General features: G+C 42.3%; 1 protein-coding gene and 1 long non-coding RNA gene across 4 annotated transcripts; one reads left to right on the forward strand and one right to left on the reverse strand.

Moving 5' to 3' along the window:
* Nucleotides 1-4,473: 4,473 nt before the first annotated feature.
* On the reverse strand, nt 4,474-15,832 carry LOC125105687 (uncharacterized). The gene is made up of 3 exons (XR_007128988.1): nt 15,172-15,832; nt 11,917-11,957; nt 4,474-4,766 (listed from the first exon to the last, which is right to left on the reverse strand). It is a non-coding gene; the product is annotated as an uncharacterized LOC125105687 (long non-coding RNA).
* A 36-nt stretch (nt 15,833-15,868) lies between these two features.
* On the forward strand, nt 15,869-22,690 carry HIGD1A (HIG1 hypoxia inducible domain family member 1A). 3 transcript variants are annotated; one of them, XM_047739333.1, is made up of 4 exons: nt 15,869-16,018; nt 19,866-19,980; nt 20,629-20,763; nt 21,670-22,690. In XM_047739333.1, the coding sequence occupies exons 2-4, from the start codon at nt 19,884-19,886 to the stop codon at nt 21,717-21,719; spliced, it is 282 nt and encodes a 93-aa protein (XP_047595289.1). In that variant the 5' UTR covers nt 15,869-16,018; nt 19,866-19,883; the 3' UTR covers nt 21,720-22,690. The 3 variants fall into 3 exon arrangements, with proteins under 3 accessions (XP_047595289.1, XP_047595300.1, XP_047595307.1); XM_047739344.1 differs by having other exon boundaries at nt 15,880-16,018; nt 19,869-19,980; XM_047739351.1 differs by having other exon boundaries at nt 15,979-16,014.
* Nucleotides 22,691-24,351: the final 1,661 nt, after the last annotated feature.

Here is a 24,351-nt window from a genome sequence, read left to right on the forward strand (position 1 = left end):
GGGAGAGAGAAATATGGACCTTGTTGTAAGATACCAAACTTTAAAAAAGTTTAATATAGAGAATGGGTGGTTGTCCGAGGGGAGGGCAGGTGGGAGGATGGCTGAAACAGGTGAAGGGGATAAAAAGTGCACCTATCATGATGAGCAAGCAGTTAGTACAGAATTGTTGAATCACTATATTGGACACCTAAAACTAATAAAACACTGTATGTTAACTATACCTGAATAAAAAGATAATTATTTTTTTAAAAGCTATGTAAAAAGGGAGAAAACAAAACTTTGAAAAGAGATCCCAATATTTGTTCAGAAAAATATTAGAGACTGATGAAAGCATCACAAAGTTTGTTAGTTCAGAGTTTATATTTTATTTGTTTTTCATTTACTTACTTTTTTCCAGAGTTTACATTTTAGAAAATGTGACTTGAAACCAGCTCTTCTCTTGAGAATAGGGTCACAGAAGATGAGCCTCTGCTCCCAAACTTCTCCTGTTCCATAGGGCACTTTATAGTTGAGGGATAACCCCTTCAAATTTCTGCCATGTCCTGTGTCCTTTTTGCCTCTCAGTTGGCACAATGGGGAAAAGACTCAAAGAGGAAAGTCACATGGTGGCGGACAGAGTGCAAGGGGCTGGTAGTCAGGAGACCTTCTACTCTCAACTCTGAAATCCATGTGCTATGGGAATTAGGGCAAATCCCTTCTCCTCTCTGGGCCTCAGGGTCCCTGTCTATAAAGTTAGAGCTGTTCCAGCTCCAGGTTCATATCAGAAAAGTTAAAGAGCTAACAGGGTCAGGATTTGGGGAAAAGGTGAAAAGAATGAGCAGCAGAGGCAAAACCCTTTGGCCTGGTCTCTGGTATTAGCTCTGGGAAAGGTGACTCACTCAGGCCCACCCAGAATTGCCCATCATTCCTGGCCTGCCACACCCATTTTCTCCCCTGACCTCCTTGGGAAGAGAATTTCTGAAAAGTCATAGGTGGAATGCCTTAGTCATCAATTCAATAGGAGCTATTGCCAGGAACACAGGAATCATGTGGGTGATTTATTTGCACCTAGTGAGCTAATCTGTTTGAAAGCTGTAAAGAGTCTTGACATACCTAGGTGGACACAGAGACAGCAGTTTTCCTGTGTGTTGCCTCTACCAAAGGCCAGGTCCACAGCTTTCTGGGTACTTTGCATTGATCCAGTAGTATTTCTGATACATTCCAACCTCTATGGCCCTCTCACTGACCTCATCTCTTCTCTTCCACCCTGTCTACATCTGTTACCCATCAGAAGATCTGTTCTGTCCCTTCTCTAACTCTCCTAGCATCAGATGGTTCAGTGGCTGTCAATCCACATGACCATGACTGTGACAAAGATACTATTCCTTTCCACTATTATATACAATTGTAGGCCAGCCCTTGTATTATCCTACTGTTTTATGTAACTTGCTCCACCAAAATTGCAAGTATTGTACTTCATAAAATACTTTTATCTACTAAGAGGATTCTATTTTCAAAGATTACTAGAGAAGAGTTTTACATTCTGGCTTGAAAACCTCCTTTATTACACTGCATTCCTGACAAGAAACCTCCAGGAGTATCTGCTTAGCCCCAGAAATTATCAGTCTTTATCCTAAATTAGATAGAATAAAATGTCTAAGTGGCATGTAGAATGAATTCACTTCTTCAAATCTCATACCTCAGACCCTCCAAGGACATTCCCTTACATGTGAGGTCTAGGAGGATAACAGGCCTCAAAATAATTCATTTGTTACCCCTAGAAGTGATCCTCTTGGGATGAACTTGATCTGACTTTCCTTAGCTAAGTCAGCATGTAAGTATCATTTGACCTGTCCAATGATTCAAGCTTTTGACTAGAGCTCTTTCCTTTCTTTGTTGACCTTACATGCATTCTTTCGGACTTGCAGTTTCTTTTATGGCAAAGACTGAAAGATGCATACATTTAGCTAAAAGGCAATCTGATTTTCTCTCACTGCCCAAAGCTGGCAAACAACCGTCATCTAGTCCTGAGTGGGGAGTGTAGGGGTCTCTTCATGTGGGTGAGAGTATATAAGTGGAGGCATGTCTAAGCTAGATGACCAGCTGCCAGAGGATTCTACACTGACTGATGGCTGGAAATCAGCAGTCCTGATGGTTTTTGCAAACTTGCAACCTCAAAACTCTATGAGACTCTATCCCATGCATGGAGAAAGGCAAGGAGGACAAGCCTAACCTCCTAGAGCCCTTGTCCTTGCACTCGGTCAAATCCTATGTTAAAGGGTTCTCATGTAGATGCAGTCTTCGTAATGAAGCTTCAGGTTCTCCAGAGGCAGAGCACACTGCATTTCTTCTGCTCTAATCTCTACAGTATATAGCCTAGAGCTCAGCAGTTAACAGGGGTTCAATAGTCACCACATTGTTTTATCCTTTCAATGGCATGCTTTAAAGTTATTAGGGAAGTAATATTTCAGGGATATGGAGATACAGTTAAGATATGGTCCCTACACACATACACACACCCCAAACATCAGAGTTTAGCAAGACTGACCTGTAATAACAGAATTTATAACACCGTTATGGGTGTTGGCCTACCCATATACCACAGTTATGGGTGACAGAAATTGAGACAAGGAAACTGTACATTTTTAGCTGGTGAGATGTATTAATGAAGACTTGACAGATGAGATCTTTTGGACCTGGGACTCAACCGATGGTTGAGTGTTTTAAAAGATGAAAAGTGAATAATTAAAACTCAGATAAGTAGAACACTCCACTCAACGACCACAGAATATACATTCTTCTCAAGTGCATATGGAGCATTCTCCAGGACAGACCATGTTAGGCCATAAAACAAGTCTCAAGAAATTTAAAAGAAATCAGATACAGTCCCATTGAGAAACAACTATTAGCTGTCTATCTTGCACCACAACACAGGGAGGACTGACTGTTGACCTGCCAGCGGTAATACAAACCTCTGGGCCAGGATAGATTAAGGATGTGTTCAGCAAACATAAGAACGCCTGTGCCCAAGTAAGCACCTTACAGAAATGGCACACTTACCGACAGCATAGGAGCACTTACAATATCAGCCTGCTATCTCATGAACTGCACTCATTATAAGGGCCGGTCGCTTATGTCAACTCAGCCCAACTTCCAGAAGTTGGTGACATTATGTCTCTTCTCCCCCAAGCAAAGAACGAAGGTGCAGAAGACACATGGTATACTGATGGCAGATTCCAGGGAAACCTGCCTCTTAGGCATTCCTGTGCCATCCAACTAGATTCTAATGTACTTTGGTTTGAAGAAGGAACTAAACAAAGTAGTCAGTGGGCAGAGTTGAGAGTGTTATGGACTGTGTTAACACATGAACCCATGCCCACTGATTTGAGATCTGGCTACTGATAGCTGGGCAGTGTGGAAAGGGTTAACAACGTGGATGCTGCAATGGCACAAAGGAAGCTGGGCTATATTAAATAAAGCCCTATGGGGAGCAGACCTCAGGCAATATATTCGGGTTGTATGCACTAAACCTGATGCAGCTGCCCATGTACAGCAGGTGTCCGCTCACTCCCTACCCACACTGCCAGGCAATCATGAAGCAGATGCACTAGCCTGGGCAAGAGCCCTTCTGCTGGAGGGAACTTTGACTCTGTCTGATGCTGTAGGATGGGTCCACTGTAAATCAAAGCACTGAGGTCCCCAATCTACTTGGGAAATAGTAAAAAGATTACATTTGCCTTTTAAAAATTCCAGCATATGAGCTGTTGACAGACTGCCCCCAGTGCCACCTCAGGCAAGGGCTGCTGTGCCAATACCCCTACCCTGGGGTACAGTGGGCAGATTACATGTCCTCTGTCTCACGGGCAAATAGATTACACAGGCCTTTTGCTGGTATGGGAAGGGCACAAATTACCAGTATCAATCTGGAGGATAGTTCACTGTTTCTCCCCCACCTTCTAAACACATGAGAAAAACATGCAGTAAACTAGACAGATATTTCCCCCAAAATAACAAATGACAAATGAACACATGAAAAGAAACTCAATATTATTAGCCATCAGGGAAATGCAAATTAAAACCACAATGATATACCACTTCACACCCACTGGGATAGTTATAATCAAAAGATGGATGATGACATGTGTAGGTATAGATGTGGGTAAACTAGAACCCTCATGCATTGCTTTTGGGAATGTAAAATGCAGCTACTTTAGAAAACAATTTGGCAGTTCCTTAAAAAGTTAAACATAAAGTTACCATAGGCCGGGGCGCCTGGGTGGCTCAGTGGGTTAAGCCGCTGCCTTCGGCTCAGGTCATGATCCCAGGTCCTGGGTTCGAGCCCCACATCGGGCTTTCTGCTCAGCAGGGAGCCTGCTTCCTCCTCTCTGCCTGCCTCTCTGTTTACTTGTGATTTCTCTCTGTCAAATAAACAAATAAAATCTTTAAAAAAAAAAAAAAAAGTTACCATAGGCCTTGGCTTATACCCCCCAAAATTCAAATCATATGTCCCAAGAAAAAAACATGTACATGAATGTTCCTAGTAACTTTATTCATAATAGCAAGAAAGAAGAAACAACCCAAATGTTCATCAAGTGATGAATGGATATACAAAAATGTGGACTATCCATGCAGGGGAATATTATTTAGCCATTAAAAAGTAATGAAACACCTATTCATGCTATAACATGTATGAACCTTGAAAACGCTGTGCTAAATGAAAGAAATCAGACACAAAAGTCCACATGTCCTATGATTCCCTTTTTGTGAAATGTCCAGAACAGGCAAATCTAAAGAGAAAGAAAACAGAGTGGTGGTTACTGGAGAGGTCTGGGGTAGGAGGGTAACAGGGAATGATAAAGAATGTCACCTATATTTGGCATGATGGAACGTTGTTCTGGAATCAGTTAGCAGTGATATGGTGATGGTTATACAACTCCGTGAATATATTAAAAACCGCTAAACTGTTAACTTTGCAGGGGTGAATTTTACAGTATATGGATTATACTTCGATGTTTTAAAACTCAAAATAAGTCACAGAATCAGAATCAGTGTGATATACTTAATATAGAACAAAGTGCAACTAATCACCCTTATTAGATTGTTTGCTGTGTTAATAAAGGAGAAAAGCAAAGCACAGAAATCCAATAGATTTCAGTAATTCATTCCACAAAAGTTAATGGGGCTCTTGCCATCCTATCCAACCGTGCTAGTTGCTGCAGAGTGTACAAATCTGAATGGTCCTCGGCTCCTAAGGGTCTTAGAAGCTAATTGAGAGGCTGAGAAGCTAACTGAGAGGCTTAGAAGAGTGGACTGGCAGCCCAAGCAGGGTTGGCTGTGCTCATCTACCTAAGCATGGCTTGTCAGAGCAGGCCACGAGCTTCCAGTCCTGGGAGCCACAGACAGTCTTCCCTGGAAAGGGAATGACTGGTGAGATGAAGGCTAACAAGCTACCCAGGAAAGAGACACTTGAATAAATTATAGAATGAAATCACGCCTTGATCTCCCACATAAGAGAGAACAGTTGTGCACCCTTCTGTCTGGGGCCCTTGACTGGGAGGGAAGGATTGGGCCAGCATACTCTGACCCCTGACCTAATCTTAGTGCAAGATCTTCTAGATAAGGGGACAGGGGAGAGGGTAAGTTAAGAAACAGGAAACAGGAAAACATGAGTTATCATACAATAGGTTTTATCAGAGATTAAGAAAATGAGGGGAAGGGGATAACTTTTGAAAAGTACAACCTGGGTGGAAAGAGATGGTCCCACTTTAGCAAAGTGATGGAGAGTAGAGACATAGCCTGGCCCGTGTGAGGCATGATGGAATAACGGGGCCTAGCTTGGTACTGAGTGATAGGAGAGAGGACAGCATCACACACAAAAAGCAGACTGGGCATGATGGTTCACTCATGTCGCAGGAACAGCAGTGTAGAGGAGACATGGCCAAGAACACAGTGATGGGAAGAGAACAAAGTCTGGGACATGGTGGATATAGCAGGAAGATTCTAGCCTTCATGATGGGTACAAAAATTAGTCTGTTAATCACCATTTTCATCATTAGCTGTGCCTCCCTGACTCTTCCCCTCTATAAGTTTGTGGGCCCTGGGAAACTGAGGTTACACAGAATACAAAGCAAAATGCTAGAAATGCCCCAAGACAATACAAAGTGCTAGGGAAAGGAGTGTGTTTCAAGAGGAAAAGTGAAGTTGGGAAAGATTTTACTCATAAAGTTAGTAGCACATGAACTTGAAAGGATGTGAAAGATTTAAAAAACTGCTTCCTGGTCACAGTAATATTTAGTTTCAGAAGTATAGAAAAACACGAAGAAAAAAAATGAAAAGCTCAAATTATTCTCCTACTCAGATAAAAGAACCATTAACATTTGAGGGGTTTATCTTTCCGGATTCTGTTCATTTATATCTGTCTATAAATACCTACATCTAACTATATAGGCATATAGATATTAAAAGCACATTGTGTCTGTGTACACCTATATATACACACACATACATATATTTTTAAATATTTTATTTATTTGAGAGAGATCGCACGCAGAGGGAGAGTGAGAGGGAGAAGCAGACTCCCCGCTGAGCAGAGAGCCACATGCAGGGCTCAATCCCAGGACTCTGAGATCCTAACAGAGCTGAAGGCAGACACTCAACCAACTGTGCCACCCAGGCGCCCACACACATATTTTCATATTTCCAAAAACACTTGTGGTTGATAAGGATCTGACAGGGAAACAGAAGGTGAGACAGACAATCAGAACAGGTAGGGGGAAAGAGCGCTGGAAGGCAATGGAGCATTCCAGAAAAAACATTAACTAAACAGGACTGGCTTCAAATCCTGCCTCTGCCTCTATGGAAACTCTAGCAAGTTACTTCATTGTGCTAATCCTCAGGTTCCTCGTGTGTAAAATGGGTATACATATACCCATATACATATGGGTATACATATACCAATATGTAGATGACAGAGCCACTTTCATGATCAGAGACATGACAGCATCTCAAGTACATAGCAGCGTGCCTAGAGAACGGTAGGCATGGAGCACGTGACAGGGTAGAACAGGTTGTTTGGGCCGCTGCGTGTGGCTCTGCTCGCTTCTGGTCCAAGATACTTGCAGGTAATGGAGAGGTCAGAAACAACTCACTCACTGCAGCCCATGGGTCACAAGGATTCCAGATCTCAGCTAACTGAAGAACAAATTATCCAGAAGTGGTAATAAATCTTTTAAAACTACTTACCAGCCCACTCAATTTCTAGAGAAATCACTGCATAGTACACACACCACAATCAGCTGTTTCACTCTGATCAGCCCTATTATACTAGGCAACAGGCCAAGGTTACTAGTTCACATTTTTTTTTAAGATTTTTATTTGTTTATTTCACAGACAGATCACAAGTAGGCAGAGAGGCAGGCAGAGAGAGAGAGAGAGAGAGAGAGGAGGAGGAGGAGGTAGGCTCCCTGCTGAGCAGAGAGCCCGATGCGGAACTCGATCCCAGGACCCTGGGATCATGACCTGAGCCGAAGGCAGAGGCTTTAACCACTGAGCCACCCAGGCGCCCACTAGTTCACATTTTTAATGGTTATTCTAATGTTCTTCATGCTTGAAAAATTCCTCTGGCCTCATAAACCAAAGTGGCAGAAGGACTATGATGGCTAGTACTTGAATGATTCACTGAGTGAACTTGGGTCAGACAAATAATCTTTCTTTCTTGTGTCTCCTGAAACAAAGCAGATGGGTTTCTGTCCCTGAGCAAAAGCATCAGCATAGGGAGAGTAACTCAGGGCCACCAATTTGGGTGAAGTGTCTGTTTGCATATCCGTCTTTCTGCAAAGCTATAAAAGTATTGTCCATCCATCTCTGCTGAAGGAGACCATTATTCTGTCCTTACTGTGATTAGGATCATTTTAGATATCAACTACATTATGAGCTCTCGATTCATTAAGCCACTGAGGCAAACAGATGGTGCCTTGTAATCAGGGTGTGGGCAAAATGACTTGGAGAGCCTGGAGATCAGTCAACAAAAACCTATTTGCAGTGCCACTGAGGATAGCAATGCCTCCCAGAAGAGGCACCTCATTCTTAGAGAATTAGCAGACTATAAAAATAGCCCTAAATCATTGTTGGGAGAGACAGAGTGAGGGGAAGCAGAGAGGCAATCAGTATCCAAGGCAGTAGGGCAGAAGCAAGGGGGGTGCTGTGAGAGGACGACTGTGTAAAGGGTGGTGACCAAGAGAATTAAGAAGCCATGGGAGCCTATAGGCCCCGCCTAGCTACTGCAGCCCCAGTAGCTGAGATGCAGCCCATGTCACTGAACTCAGTGACTCACCTCTGCAAAGAGGCTGCGAAGAGACAGTCATTCAGCCAGTACTCACTGGAGGCCTCCCATGTACAGGATGCCACTAAGCTAGCATTGTAGGCAATACAAAGATCCCTGTAACAGAGGCTCTGCTGCACAATGCTGGCAAGCCAATGTTCACATATAACCATGGTACTCAACATCATGTCAAGAGCCAGAAAGCAGCTAGGGAGGGAGCCCAGGGAGAAAAATAATGTTTATCCTCTCCGATAGAAAGAGCTATTTGCTTATGATAAGCAAAGCTTTTGCTTCCAGTAATCAATTGTATTTTCATACAACCTGTGCAAATACAGATCATAAGGGGCGCCTGGGTGGCTTAGTCCTTAAGCGTCTGCCTTCGGGTCAGGTCATGATCCCAGGGTCCTAGGATTGAGCCCCACATGAGATTCCTTGCTCAGCAGGAAGCCTGCTTCTTCCTCTCCCCTTCCCTCTCTTGCTGTGTCTCTCTCTGTCAAATAAATAAATAAAAACCTTTAAAAAAATACAGATCATAAATATAAGGCAATCTTTAAGATTGTAAGTATTTTAATTTAAAAAGTCAGGATATTAAACACAAAACTGAATATTCTCTATTAAAGGGCATAATAACAGAATATATGAAATATAAAATTATATAAATTTTTAAGAAGGAATGATTGTGTTGTTAATCCCAAATCTGAGTGTCTTCAAAACAAAGTCAGCAGGCAGGAGAGCTTCATCTAAGTTAGGGGAGGTCTATGCGGACTCACCCCACCTGCCTATCTATCTCCCCTGCTCCCTCCCTCAAAGAACAAAAAAGGAATTTGAGGAGCTGCATTGAATCTAAGATCCATTTTTGTGTTTGACAACCTCACAGCTTTTTGTTTGAAAATATTGTCAGTGAAAACAGTATTGTGTTCCACCCTAAGATGATATAAAAGCATTTCCTTATTTGATCTGTTTAAGAGCTTTCCTATATAAATAAACCTCTTAACATCACTGCATACAGGAGTCAGGCAAATCTGGGCCAGTTTGGTCAGAGCACATTACTATGAGAGTAAAGGCAGAGTCTCATCTCTGCCTTAAATCTTCCCACAGAGTTTCACAGGGCTGGCCCCTCATCATTCAATTCTCTGTCCAGATGTCACTGGCTGGATGTGGAGAAAGGAGGAAGTTGTGTCAGGATTCATCCAGGTTTCATATTTGGTTAATGTGATGGATAGCTGTTCCACCAACCAAGTCAGGGAATTTAGGAGAAAGTACTTATCAGGAGGGAACTGTCCAGAGCAGGAGGAAGGACAGGGGAGTCATGATTAATTCATTTATACACATGTTGTGGAATCTGTGGACTACTGAGGTAGAGACGTTCAACACACCGTTGAGTATAGAGTTCTAGAGCTCAGGCAGATAGAAGACAAGAGAGCATCAGTATACAGATGGGAATAAAAACCCATGAGGGTACATGAGATGATCCCAAGAGGAGAAAAGACAGTAAGAAGGAAAGTGTAAGAACAGAATCCTGGAAAACACCAACATTTAAGGGACAGCAGAAGTGAATTCAGTGACAGGAACTAAGAAAGAATGGCCAGATTGCAAGAACCAAAAGAAAGGTGTCAAGAGAAGATTCCTGGTGTCAAGCACAGTAGAGGAGTCAAATCATAATATGCGCTAAGAAACTGAATTGTATCCACTGAATGATGTCCTTCTCTACTGTAGTCTTAGTAGTGTGACAGGAATAGAAACAAGTGGGTTAAGCAAAGAGTGATGCGGAAATAGGTATACACGCTTTTTTTCTCCTAAGCTGGGGGAGAGAAAATAAAGCAATAACTACAGGAAGGATTAAGAAGCTAGGAGGGAGCTTTTTATAAGTAGAAGAATCTTGGGTATGAGAAGCCTGTAACAAGAAAGACCAAGCAAAATTACAGATGAGAGTGCAAACACTGATAAGCGAGGTGGAAGGAAATGATGGAGTCCAGTACCGGGTGACTGGTGTTCAGTGGGAGAAAGGCACCCAAGAACAGAAGAAATGACCAAGGTGGGTGCAGGTAAGCCCAGAGGTGGGGGCAAAGGGAGAGGTGAGAGAAGTTCTCAGTGTTCTCAGTGGAAAGGGTTTGTGGGGATATCAGGGGACTGGAAGGTGAGGCTGAGCAAAGATAAATAAAAGGATGACTTAGGAGCTTGGTTCAGGAAACTTATAGGTCTAGAAAAGAAATGTAATTTAAGGTTGCATTGCTGGTTACTGCCTAGGAATATGGCAGCAAGAGGAAGGGGGTTGGTTTAGAAAGGGGAACTAATATGTCCTGAGTGTCTATTATGCCCCAAGCCCTGTTCTTGGTATCTTATATAGGGTTCTTTACAGACAGTGTAACCCTATAAGGTACCTATTAATATCCCTGTTTTGTTGATGAAAAGTTGAGATTCCAACAGGCTAAGTAACTTGTTTAAGGTCATAATGCTAATAAGCATTCAAGTCAGCATACAAATCCATGTCTTTTGACCACATGCAAGTAGCAGTCCTGGGGACAGTCTAGTCCCCTTTCCACTCCACTACATTTTTTCCCCTTGGTACTTATTAAGAAGAGTGCTGTTGCCTGGAACAACAATAACAAGTGATACTAAGTGCATTAGTGGAAAAATCAATTCAAGACTAAGACATTTAAAGTACAATATGTGGGGCACCTAGGTGGCTCAGTGGGTTAAGCCTCTGCCTTGGCTCAGGTCATGATCTCAGGGTCCTGGGATCGAGCCCCGCGTCTGGCTTTCTGCTCAGCGGGGAGCATGCTTCCTCCTCTCTCTCTCTCTCTCTCTCTGCCTGTTCTGCCTACTTGTGATCTCTGTCAAATAAATAAATAAAATTAAAAAAAAAATAAAGTACAATACGTTAGTTCACTATGGAAAATATCCCTATCTAAAGACACAAATCCTACTGCCCTATTGGTTACTAATAGGAAAAATATTTTACATGGTTGAATGAAACCAATGATTGAAAAGTAGGAGAGAGTGTCAACTGAAGAAATTAAAGAAAGTCCCTGATGTTCCTTGCTTCTGCTCTCTTAAAGTCTGGTTGTGAGCATCTTATATTTATGATTTGTATGCAAATCCTCTGTAACCAAAAGACTTTTAAATATGGAAACCATACAAACACATACACACAAGTGAAACCACCAGTGGTGTTTACAACTTAGCTAAGTTGAACTGCCAGGAATTCATACACACAAAAACAAAACCAGAAATGTCATAATAATTAACATATATAGCACTTACTATATATGCCGGGCAATGTTGCAGTTTTACATATCACCTGAGCCTCCCCAGAGTCCTATTATGTAGGTCCTATTTTGTACAAGTGAAGAAACTGAGGCACAGAATGATTAAGTAACTTGCTCAGTATCACACACAGCTTGTAAGCAGCAAAGCAAGCTCCAGAGTCTGTGGTCTTAAACACTATCATACTGCCTCTCATAAAATGTAAAAGGTAGTTGTGACTTTCCTTCCTCTGGAGAACTTTGAGATTACATTTTGTAACTATTCTTTCTAAAGGGCAGAGCAATGGACAAGGTACCTCAGACTTAATGTTTTGAAATATATTAAGTTGTGAAAAAGAGAACCTGTCACACCTGAGCAGAACAGGGTGGTCTGATGTGATCAGCAGCTGCTCCTGGGGGCGAAAAATAGCATTTCTTACAAAATGCTTGGAAGACTTACAAAAGCAGTCCAGGGAGGGACCCAATTACTTTTTGCCACAGGAGATTCTTTCGTTTGCCTAAAGCTCCTACCTTGTGGGCTAACTTTAAATAAAACTTTAAGGGCAGTTGGGTGGGTAAGTCGGTTAAGTGTCTGGTTTCCGCTCTGGTCATGATTCCGGGGTCTTCAGGCTCATGGTTCAGTGGGGAATCTGCTTCTCCCTCTGCCTCTGCCCCTCGCTCCCCCTGCCTATGCTCTCTCTCTGTCAAAATAAATAAATAAAATTAAAAATAAATAAATAAAACTTTAAAACATGCTATTAATGTACCTGGGAAATTTCTGTTTAAAACAAACAGTTTAAGTACTATTCCATGACTCTGCAAAGTGTAAAAGGTACAAAACTGTCCCATATTATGAGTAGCCCTGAATTTTATGATGTCTCAGCCTTGGCAGTTCTCCCTGGGAACTGCTTTGTAAGGACAATTGCTGCTTCAAAGCAGCGGTCCTTGTCCAGGAGGTTAGAGGGATGACGCCCCCGCATGTAGCAGCCTTCCATATCCTTGAGACGAAGAATGTGGCCTCAGTACAAATAATATAATGAGCTACATACTGAATAGTTTTTAATTTTCTGGCTGTGTAACACTGATATTCCCTTTCTAATCCATTCTACTTCACTACAAACTACCTCAAATGTATTCTTGTCAACATCCTGCTCCAAAACCTTCAAGGGCCACCTAATAGAATACTGTGCAAGGTAACCAGTGTTTAAAGTCCTCTCCCAGGTAGCTTAAACCTACTTCCCATTATTCTGACTCTGCTTTAGTCACAATTCTTTTTTTTTTTTTCTTTTCCCCACTCATTGTCTATGCTGGAGCTACAATTCCATAGTCTACTGCTATTCCTCTGCCCATTGTTTCCTCTTTCTGAAAGAGTCTCCCAACTTATTTACATGCTAATCATCATTCCTCAAAGTTCACTCATTCAAGTCCCAGTCCCAAGAAGCCTTCTCTGAAACTGCGCATTCACTAGGATATCTACCTGAAGCCACATTCAAAGCACTTATCATAAACTGTCTTTGATGTTTTTCTATATCTGTTCTTTCTACCTAAAAAGATTATAAATCATCTCAGAGAAGGAACTAAATCTTTAACTTCTGAATCCAGAACAGTGCCCAACACAATATACATGTCCAGTGATTGCTGAAAGGGACTTTGAACTGTGGTTTCAAAAATATCTGCAGATGGGATCCCTGGGAGGCTCAGTGAGTTAAAGCCTCTGCCTTCGGCTCAGGTCATGATCCCAGGGTCCTGGGATCCCAGGAACTTGGGATAGAGCCCACCCCTCTCCACCCCCCTGCCATCAGGCTCTCAGCAGGGAGCCTGCTTCCCTCTCTCTGTCTGCCTCTCTGCCTACTTGTGATCTGTCAAATAAATAAATAAAAATCTTTAAAAAATATATCTGCAGATATTACCAATTTGCTCGAAAGATTTAACATTTGGTTTAGACAAAATTCCACAAAGATCACAAAGTAGTTTTAAGAAGGGTATTAAAAAAACAAGGTAATGTAGCTTTAGGCTGGGCCTCAGCCTAAATAGACATCTGAGTTTTGAAGCCCATTTCTCTTATAGTAGATACAAACATGTGTAGACTGCTACTTGAAACGTGAGAAGTTACAAAGATTCTCAAAAGAGGGGAAATTAGCAAAATAGGCAGATGCTGCTTGTACTGTCTTCTCCTCTATAAACTACAAGTGGGTTAGTTTAATACATGAGAACCTAAATAATTTTTAATGTCTTCTGTATCAATTATACTTCCAAATGACAGAGTAAGGAGAATGAAATAATGCATGATGTATATTTGTTACCAATTATGTCTACATTATGAAAGATGTAATGGTTTGTCAGTTGTCGCTGTCCTTTTCTTGAAACTGTTGGGTCGGCGGGCTCCGGGAGTGCAGGAGGACAATAGAAATGACTGCCGGGCCGCCATCTTCCAGCCCCCCCGCCTTCCCCCTTTCCTTAACCCTTGACTCTCCCGCCAAAAGGATGTATGCCCAGGTCACGTCTCCATAGGTAACCCGATACCTATGCAGGAAACAGAAGTATCAGGACCCCCCACCTCATACCCTCCGATCACCAAATACCCTACCATATACGGAAATGAGCCCATGCCCAGCCTTGGCCTGATAAAAGATCCCCCGCCGCCTCCCTCCCAGCGCGACTTCCCCCACTCCCCTTTACGGAGTCGAGGAACCTTGCCCAAGGGTGCCCACCTCCTCCCGCGGGACTTTCCTGGCTCCTGTTCTCCTGAGCCCCGAAACTTCGCCGGAGATGCCTTTAATAAATCTTGCCTTGCGCCCACCGTGCCTGGTGTTGTGTTTACCTCGCCTGCGAAACTTTACAGAAACACAATATGGAATAAAGTGTAGCAGAATAATTTCTATTAAAAAATCTTTCAGATAGTTATCATTTACCAAGCTTTTGGTTCTAAATATCGATGAGAGAGAGAATTTCTCACACAAATAAGGCAGGGTCTGCCTCTTTCCATACAATTCATGGCACAGGAATTTTTTTTTTTAAAGCAATAGCACTTTTAAAGCATTTTTCAAGCCAGGCACTGTGCTAACACTCTACGTGTTATTTCCTCACTAACCAGCACCACTATTATCGACATTTTACAAACGAAGAAAGTGAAGTTTTGAGAGGTAAAGCCGTCAGTCGTGACTACTACGTGGCCAGCCTGGGGCTGCCACTCAAGTTTCCCTGCTCCCAAATCTCATTCTCCGGAAATGAGCTAACATTATTTTGATTTATACAAACCCCCTTCAGGAATGAATGCGCTTACGGCGGCTGTCAGCCTTTGTATTTCCAGAATCACAGGACTTGAGGACTTGCCTTCATTTTCAAATCTCTCGGGCTCTTTTGTCGTTTTAGTTATCCTAAGTAAGACCCTGATTATCCCTACTTATTTTTGCAGCCCCTCCATTGGGCTCCTACTGAGCTCAAAGACAATGCTCCGAGATGGGCATGAACCAAAGTATGTGCCTTCAAGTAGCTGAAAACATACCAGATAATCAAGGTATGGGGGTTTTCATTCTACACCGATAGCATGAATGTTTCCTATATGTGTCTTAATTATGAGACAAAGAATTTTTCAAAAATCCGGAGGCAGTGTCACAAAGTTCCTACCTGTGTGATACAGTATTGGCAATATGCCTCAATTCAAGGTTCTACTACGGGATTCTAATTTAGCCGCAACTCCCCGGTGGCACAGTCGTTGATGCTTCGCATCAATTCGCCATACAGACTGATTATGTCCTACGAACAAGTTAGGAGCTGTCTCCCGAAGTTCACCCTCACCAAGGGGCGCTGACACTTCTCAGAGAACCCCCCCATTCAGCGTGAGGTCTCCTCTAGCGACCCCATGCTTGCGACTAATGGCTGCCCCTCACCACACTGTAAACCCCAGGAAAAGCTCCGCGAGAGGCCCGACAGCGCACGTTCGCTGCAGCACAGAACCACCAGGGGAACGGAACGGACTAGCGCTCCTTCGCCTCACCGCGGCCGGCGCCCCGGAAGACAAGCACGTCCTCCTCCAAGCCTCCCAAGGACTGGCTGCGGTCAAAACGCGTCAGGCTCGGCCCCGCCCCGCCCGCGCGCGGAACACAATGTTCGCGATGCTCGTCGCGGCTGCACTAAAGGAAAAGCGCGACAGAAATCTGAGGTTCCGCCCGGCTGGGAGCCAGCTGCGCGGAAGAGCGCTCGCGCGAAGCCCTGACGCTGAACTCTCGTGCAGGACGAGATCCCTACGTGAGAGCAGGAGACGCGGAGCCACCGCCCACGCGCGCCGCCCGGGCCAATCCGGGACCCGCCCTACCCACCCCGCACACGCACGCACCCACCGGGACACTCGTCTGCCGGGCGCTGGCTTCTTATTGGCTAGGGCTTGGTGTGGGCGGGACGAGAAGAAGCCGGCTGGACGGCGAGCGTGGGTGAGAGCCAGAAACCAGTTGGAGCCTGAGTCCTGTCCCTGTAGGTATGTGAAGATTGAGGGAGTCCTGGGAGCGGAGGCTACGCGACCGTGGGGCGGGAAGAAGTGCGGCAGCGCTTGGCTTCGCCGAGCGCGCCTTGGGAGTGATGGGGGCCACGGGGCTGGAAGGAGGGGGGCGATGGCCGGGTTGAAGGGGGAAAGTAGAAATTGGCGGGTCTCGGGCCCGACCTCGTGGTTCAGGGAAATTTGGGGGGGGGGGTGTCTCACGGCCTGTCCGGTGAGGGGATGAAATAGAAGCTTGTGGAGTGAATCGTGGCCGAGAAGGAAGACTCGCGGAGGGGGCGGTAACGAGAGAGCCATGGAGGGGGCTGGGGCCGACCTCAGGGAGCCGGTAACGCGGATAGTTCCCGAAGCCGGGAGCCTTCCGGAGAGCCGGCCCGCGCGGTGAGTGAGGAGGGTTTTGGGAGGGCGAGCGCTCCGGCCTTGGAGTCCAGACAAGGTCACGCGAGGAGACAGGGGGTGGGGCGGTTCGAAAGGTTGAGGGCGTAAAACCACACCACCTTACTCTTCTCCCGAACCGCGGGTTTCCTCCCACGCTGGGCGACCCTGTCCTACCCGGGGACGGTAAGAAGGCCTCAGGCCCTGTAGGAAGCATCTGCATCTGTGACGGAATTTAAATTTCATCCTGAAAGCTAAGCCAGCCAGTGAGAGATGGGGAAAACAGAGCGCGGGTTTAGATTGGGAGCCGCTGAAATGATTCGGCGGTGTTACTCGCCTTTCTCCCTTCCATCACGGGTGCGGGCTGCAGCTAGTTCCCTCTGTGGGGTAATCCCCACCGCAGGATTTATGCTTCCAGAAGCACGCAGGCACTTTCGAGTTTGACCGGTTTGGATGGAAAAGTTCAGACAGATCGAAGCGGCATCAGGCCCCAGCATGACACACAAGTTTGAGTCCTGTATCCCAGGGCATCTGTTACTTCCTTGTGCCCCAGAATCAATCGAAGGGGGCCTCTAAAAATACAGATTCCTTGGGTCCCCTGCTCCATACCCTCTGAATCAGAATCTCCAGGGTGGGGCCTTTGCACCCATTTTAAACAAGCTGACAGGTGACGGATGGAAAACCAGAATTTGAAGCCCTTGTTGTTAGTAGTTCCTGTGACCAAAATGACAGGCTGTGAAGATCCTTCAGTCTGTTACATCACTTCACGCTGGACAGCTCATCCTCCCTGAGGTCTTTTCTAAGTTCCCATGCATTTGGAAAGGTCTGCAGTAGTATCTTACTAAGTTTAGGGAATATTTAGTGTTTTCAAACTGGCTTTGAATATCATCTGATCATTGATGCCTGTTTTTGTACCTGTTCAACTTTTTGATAGAGATCTGGGTCGGTTGCAATGGGCAGGTGAGAAAATTAAAATAAAGGAAAACCTAGAAGTGGCGCGAGTGAAAAAGGTCTATTCAAAGCACAGTTGAAATTGGTGGGTGAGTTAAGTCACTAGGGAAGGAAGTTCCATATAATTTTAGGCATGACTTGCATATTTTTTACAATTGAAAGAAAGAAATGCAGGCTTCTGTTAAGAAATGAATTTTAATCTTTTTCAGATTAAGTGTATTATCAGCATCATAAGATTGGTGCTTTGGCAATATACTGTCAGTTAGAAGAACTCTGAACTGTGTGTTAGGAGATCTGGGTTCTAATCCTTGCCGGCCAGAGATATATTCTTGGTGTTGAACAATTCATATAACCCCTTTCCTTCTGTAAAATTAGGCTATTGGCATGGATTAATCATCTGGTTGTTATCAAATTATATGATTCTTAGTTACTGATCCTGGTACTTTTAAAAGTTAGCCATTTTCCATTTGTATGGCTGCAAATCATGAATGCTTGGGTCAGATGGTAATTAGGAAGAGAATTACCAAATTTTATATGCAAGGAGTGTTGTGAATATATGTATGTTAGGTAGAGAAATAGAATTTGAATTATAGTTTAATCTGTGGTGTGAGTGTTGGACTTTTTATATCCCTCTTTTGTCTTTAAGTGTGCCACAGGGTGTTCTCCATCAGAGACAGGTTATCTTTAGTCACTGAAAGCAAATAATGACCACATGGTTACCCCCACACCCTTATTCTTACTCTAAGGATTACTTTCTGAAAATCTGATCAGATGACCTACTCATACAAACTTTAGATTCTGTATCATAGGTGAGGACTGGAGATGAGTGGATTTTCTTTTCATATATGTACAGGAAAGAGACTGCCATCCTCTGTCTTCCTGAAGGAGGGAGAAAAGACTTTTGCTCCACGGACCTGTTGAAAATTTTATTGATCCAGATGTGAGGGATTAGAGGAAAGACCACTGACTTTCTTGTTTTTAAAGATAATTCCTGGGGCACCTGGATGGCTCAGTGTGTTAAGCCTCTGCCTTCAGGTCAGGTCATGATCTCAGGGTCCTGGGATTAAGGATTTCTTTGTCAGATGATAGAATTGGATTCTTCCCAATGGGGATGGGGGCTCAGAAGGATGATTTCACTTTTCAAACTAAGCAGTACACCGCCCTCTAGAGTTGACTTTTCTTTGAGGGTCTTACCTATGGCTCACACCCCCGCAATAGCAAAGTGTTGAATGAGAGTGGTTATTGAAGGGAGTATGATGCGTGATGCACATGAAGAAACCCAGAAGTGAAGGTAAGATGTTACATGGGTAGTGGGATAGGCAATTGCCTTTTGAAGTTATTGTAACTGACACTAATCAGACTTGTACACTTAACATGTGTTTGACTCCCTTCTTTTATCTATGGGTAACATTTACAGGCAGTTTAAATCAGCTCAGTGAAGAGGGAAGTATATACATATTTATTTTGACTAAGGTGAAACTGACTTTGTTATTTTCTCATTGTGATGAAACACCTGTTAAATAGGTGTAAAAGGAGATGACTGAAAAAGGGAGAATGGAGTCTTTGGTCTCTATAAAAGAAGGTAGAGAGTTTTAAGAGGGAGGTCCAGGGAATGTAAGGTATGTAAAGGAAAGTCGAGCTGAAGCTTAGGAGACATTCATTCATTAAGAAGGTCCTGAGGATCGTTTTTTTGCTGCAGTGATGTTAAAAATGATAACCCTAGGTTAAAAAAAAAAACAACCCAAAAGGCTATATTATGTTCAATTGAACATAAATTATGCTTAAAAAGAGGCATTTCTAACAATAGTATTTAAAATAAAAGCTTTATTTTTTTTTTAAGATTTTATTTATTTGAGAAAGCAAGACAAAAGTTATTTCAATTAAAAAAAATTTGGGGTGCCTGGGTGACTCAGTGGGTTAAAGCCTCTGCCTTCTGCTCAGGTCATGATCCTGGGGTTCTGGGATGGAGTCCCTCATCGGGCTCTCCGCTCAGCAGGGAGTCTGCTTCCTCCTCTCTCTCTCTCTGCCTGCCTCTCTGCCTACTTGTGATCTGTCTGTCAAATAAATAAATAAAATCTTAAAAGAACAAAACAAAACTTTCACTGTTATCAGCAATGTGCTGCCAAAAAGGAATTGGTTGGGGTGCCCTGTAGCTCAGTCAATTAAGCATCTGACTCTTGATCTCAGCTCAGGTCTTGATCTCAGGGTTGTGAGTTCAAGCCCCACCTTGGGCTCCATGCTGGGTGTGGAGCCTACTTAAATATAAATAAATAAAAAGGAATTGGTTGTATGGGATGAACATAAAAACAATGGGGGGGGGGATAAATACAATTCTTCCTAAAGGTAGCTACAGGTTAAAAGTTAATTTCTAAAAAATACTTTCTAAACTTCATGGACAACATACCAGGTTTTTAGGTGGAAAGTAGGAGCATTTTAAGTACATCCAGCCATTCAGTGTTCAAGATGCTTTTAATTGTAGAACTTCCTGGAAATTCTCTTTCAGGAGGATTCTTCAGCCACTATGTCAACCGGCACAGATGTTTCTCTTTCTTCATATGATGAAGATCAGGGATCTAAACTTATCCGAAAAGCTAGAGAGGCACCGTTTGTTCCCATTGGTAAGTTTGACTTTGATGTTCTAATAATCAGTTTGTTGTAAGCTATAAATCAGTAGAAGTGTGGTCAACTCATTCACCAGGCACATCCTGAAAGCATTTGTTTTCATATATTTTGTTCCTATGTTGTTGAAATATGTAAGATTGCCTTGATACAACACTGTCTATAAAAATTCTTCTGTGTGTCTTCAGCCTTCATTTATTGACTCTCATTTCAGTGAATGTGTTGGGGGACCCCATGACCACCCTCAGTCTCAGTGATTTGCTAGAAGGACTCAACAAGGCTCAATAAAAAAGCTTAACCTCACAGTTATGGTTTATTACAGTCTCTGCTATGTTAACTGATTCCTCTCAGGGGAGGAAATAGGACTGAGAGGAAGAGTTCCCTTGGCACTCTTAAAGCATCTTACTGTCTGCACAGCCCACAATTTGAAGATAATCTTAACTTCCTGAATCTGCTACTGTTTACTACCAATTATGGGTTTTGGATTTTAAGAGGGAAAATTAAAAACTCAATTTGTGTGTTAGTTAATTAATGGTCTCAATAGAACATCTTTGTAAAAATAGTAGAGGTTTACATTGATTGATAGTAAAGTCATCTTGCTTCCCTGACCCCATGTAATGACATACTTGTGACACTTTGTGTTACAGGAATGGCCGGGTTTGCAGCAATTGTTGCATATGGATTATATAAATTGAAGAGCAGGGGAAATACTAAAATGTCTGTTCACTTGATCCACATGCGTGTGGCAGCCCAAGGCTTTGTTGTGGGAGCAATGACTCTTGGTAGGTTCTTAGAGGAAATTTTCACGTTTCTAATTTGCATTAATAGATTTTATAAATCAAGGTAGGTACTTTTAGCTGACTTTGAAATAGTTTGAAATGTCACTTATATTTTTTGCATAAAAATTGTATTAATAAAGGTAGTTCAATTAGTGACACAGTTTTTACTGTCTGATACAGTAAATGTTTTATTTGTTTTACATGTCTTAAAGATAAAAAAAGGCCGTTCTGTCCATCATAGAACTTATAATTTTATTAGGGTCTAAATATGTAAATAGGGTTGGTAGTAAGAGCCATTATCTGGAAGAGACATATGACATATGACTATTATTTTATTGAACTTTTGAAAGTGGAAAAATTTATTGGTTTTTTTTAGAGCCCAAGGGGGTGAGACAGGTTGAGGGAGAGGGATAGAGAGAATCTAAGCAGCCTCCACATTCAATGGGGAGACCAACATGGGGCTTGATCTCAGGACCCTGAGATTATGCTTAAGCCAAAATCAAGAGTCAGATGCTTAACTGACTGGGTCATCCAGGTGCCCCAGAAAATGTTTTTTTAATGTAGGTATTACAGTCTTTTATTGGCTTTATAATTTTGTTGGCTTTACTTACATTACATGGCAAGAGTAACTCCTTTTAAAGTTGTAAGATAAATATTAATTGTTCTTTAAGACAAATATTTCAGTAGTCTGAAGTAGTCACACTAGCCTCGAGCTACTGGGAACCTATATAAAAAGAATTTCAGAAATTTAAATAAAGAAGGCAAGAATATAAACAGCCTGGGATCTTGTTCCCCTTGTAAATATTGCATGCTAGCAAGGTGCTACTTTTAGCTATTTTATGAACTGTTTTCCGTTTTCTTAATATCATGGAAAATATTAAATGTTTAACTACTTTTTTTTTTCTTTAGGTATGGGGTATTCCATGTATAAGGAATTCTGGGCAAAGCCTAAACCTTAGAAGAAGAGAAGCTGTCTCGGTTTTGTTGGTGGTGTTTGCTTTAGTTAGGCATCTCATATTGAGTTTATATGTTTATGTTGAAAATGAATCATTTGAATGGGTCAAATAATACAGTAGTTTAAGTATTGGCTTCCTTTCTTGCAGGCTTGATTTGCCTGGTTACCAAATTACTAGTGACCAGTCAACTCGCTAGGTCATTCAGGGGAGTCACATTAGCACAAAAGAAGAAACGTGTCACTTTTAAATGGACTGGACAGTGGTAAAATATGCTCCTCCTTAAACTCTTGTGATAAAATCAGTTATAAAGAGGACAGTGTGCCAATCCTGAAGTACTCCTAGTTGCTGATTTGATTCTAGTATCAAAACATGCTTTTGATGTTATGTAGGAATTCCATTTAATTTTTTTCTGCCTATTTTGCAGATTGATTGGGTACTTTAGTTTTTAGGACTGGTTGGCTCTTAATCCTTTCAGAACAGTGCATGGAATATAGTAAGCTTCCCCACAACCTAAAATATGTTTATTTAAACCAAACCTAAAAAGCCGATAAAGAGCTGTTTAGAAGTAGTATTTATTTCAGAATCATACTTGTAAACATGAGAATAACCTAACTGTGGATCCCAGTTTAGTTTTTTTTGTAATTGCAGTTATATTTATGCTGCTTTGGTATTAGGATAATTTTTAAATGTTGAAATGTGTATTTTAAGTACTATGCAAAGATTAAGTGAAAAACACTTTTTTAAATGTATGAAGCTTGTTTATTTTCTCTGTAAGAATCATAAATGTTAACAAATTACCTATAGTTGAAGTGATTGATGATTTATTCGCAAGGTAGTTTGGTCAGACATAATACACAAACTTTGGTATACTCTAGAATGCTTTATTAAATTTGTGAAATTTTCTTGTCTAACCTAAATTTACATTCCATGGTGATAACATGGTAAATGTAGTGTTAGTAAAGAAGGTGAACATATCAATTGCCTTGTATTTATTTCAATTTGGAAAAAAATCAGTCATTCCTTAGTAAAACAAGGATTAAGTTCCAAGAAAAAAAGAAAATGTTGTGTACCTTTGGTAGGAACTATGGTTAAAGTATATTTATCAAACAGGAATAATCGTTAATATCTGTTGAGTATTTACTATGTGCCACACACTATTCTAAGTGCTTTTCATGTATAATGTCATTTAGATTTACTAACAGTCCTAAGAGGTAGGAATTATCCTTATTTGACAGAGGAGGAGACTGAGGCATGAGTGTAAATATCTAACCCAGGGTTACAAAGCTAGAGAGGGTTGTAGGTTTGGGACTAGAACCTGGGCAGTCAAATCATAGATGCCAACAGGTATTAGAAATGATGGCCTTTATGAAATTGAGTGGCCACAGTTACCATAAATTAATAAAGTTAGGCAAGAGGTTACAGCATGGTCTTGACTCACCACTGACTCTTAAACTTGGATTAAATCCGAGTTTTCTCAATCTTAGGTATAAAATGAGAAGGTGAGCTAGGTAATTTCTACAGTCCTATATAGCTTATAGGTCATTATATGAGTCTGAAAAATGCTTTAAAAATAAAAACTATTACTAGGAACTATTTTCTCAGGTTCCAATAGACCTGATAGGAGATCCTGGTAGGCAGTCCTAGCAATTGTTTCACGAAGGATAAGCCTTCTGTAGAACAAATTTGGGAACAATTTTCAGAAAATTGTTCTAACAGATGAGTATATTACTGATTTGTTAAACCAAATAAATACTCATTTGAGAGAAGTTGGCCTGGGCCATTGCCAGAGGATAGGGCAAACAAAAGCAAAGTGTTGGAAGGGTACTGAGCATTATGTAATTAAAGGTGGGGTTGCTCATTCAAGGAAGAGAGTGGTAAATTAGCTGGATGAATAGATTGGCATCAGATAATGAAGTTCTTAAAAGTGGCTTAGGTGGTTGTGATATTACATGTTATTAAGTCAGTCCTGGGTTCACAGCTCTGCCACCTATTACCCAAGTCATCTGTAAGATGGGGGCAATATTAGTGGCTGAGAGGGATGGTAAAATGCAGTGGTGACTGTAAGGATCTTAGCACAGCACCTGATGTGGAAGGAAACTCTACAAATGACTGCTACGCCAGTCGGTACTGTGGTAAGCTTGGGGAAGGCCGCCATTAAGTGATTATAGAAAGCCTGTTGAATGCTAGGGAGAGGTAGCAGCAATAACATCCAGCGTGGTGGATGGGGGGGTGCGACACTTAACCCAGGTTTGGAATCAGAGATAGGTACCCCTCAGGAAGCGATATTGTACCTTAAAGAGATGGTATGTTGATTTTCACTGAGAGTTTGATTCCTTGGCTTAATGTTTCTATGTTATTGGGGCATTGATGTGTGATTGCTTCCATGTCTCCTTTAGTATTTTTTTTTTTAAGATTTTATTTATTTGACAGAGATCACAAGTAAGCAGAGAGGCAGGCAGAAAGAGAGAGGAAGGGAAGCAGGCTCCCTGCTCCATCCCAGGACCCTGAGACCATGACCTGAGCCGAAGGCAGAGGCTTAACCCACTGAGCCACCCAGGCGCCCCTCTCCTTTAGTATATTTGAGGCCATGATGATCCTTTTCATTCAGAGCACCTGGCACTAGTGCCTGTCTCAT

The sequence above is a fragment of the Lutra lutra genome, chromosome 1 (assembly GCF_902655055.1).
Source record: "Lutra lutra chromosome 1, mLutLut1.2, whole genome shotgun sequence".
Taxonomy (NCBI): Eukaryota; Metazoa; Chordata; class Mammalia; order Carnivora; family Mustelidae; genus Lutra; species Lutra lutra.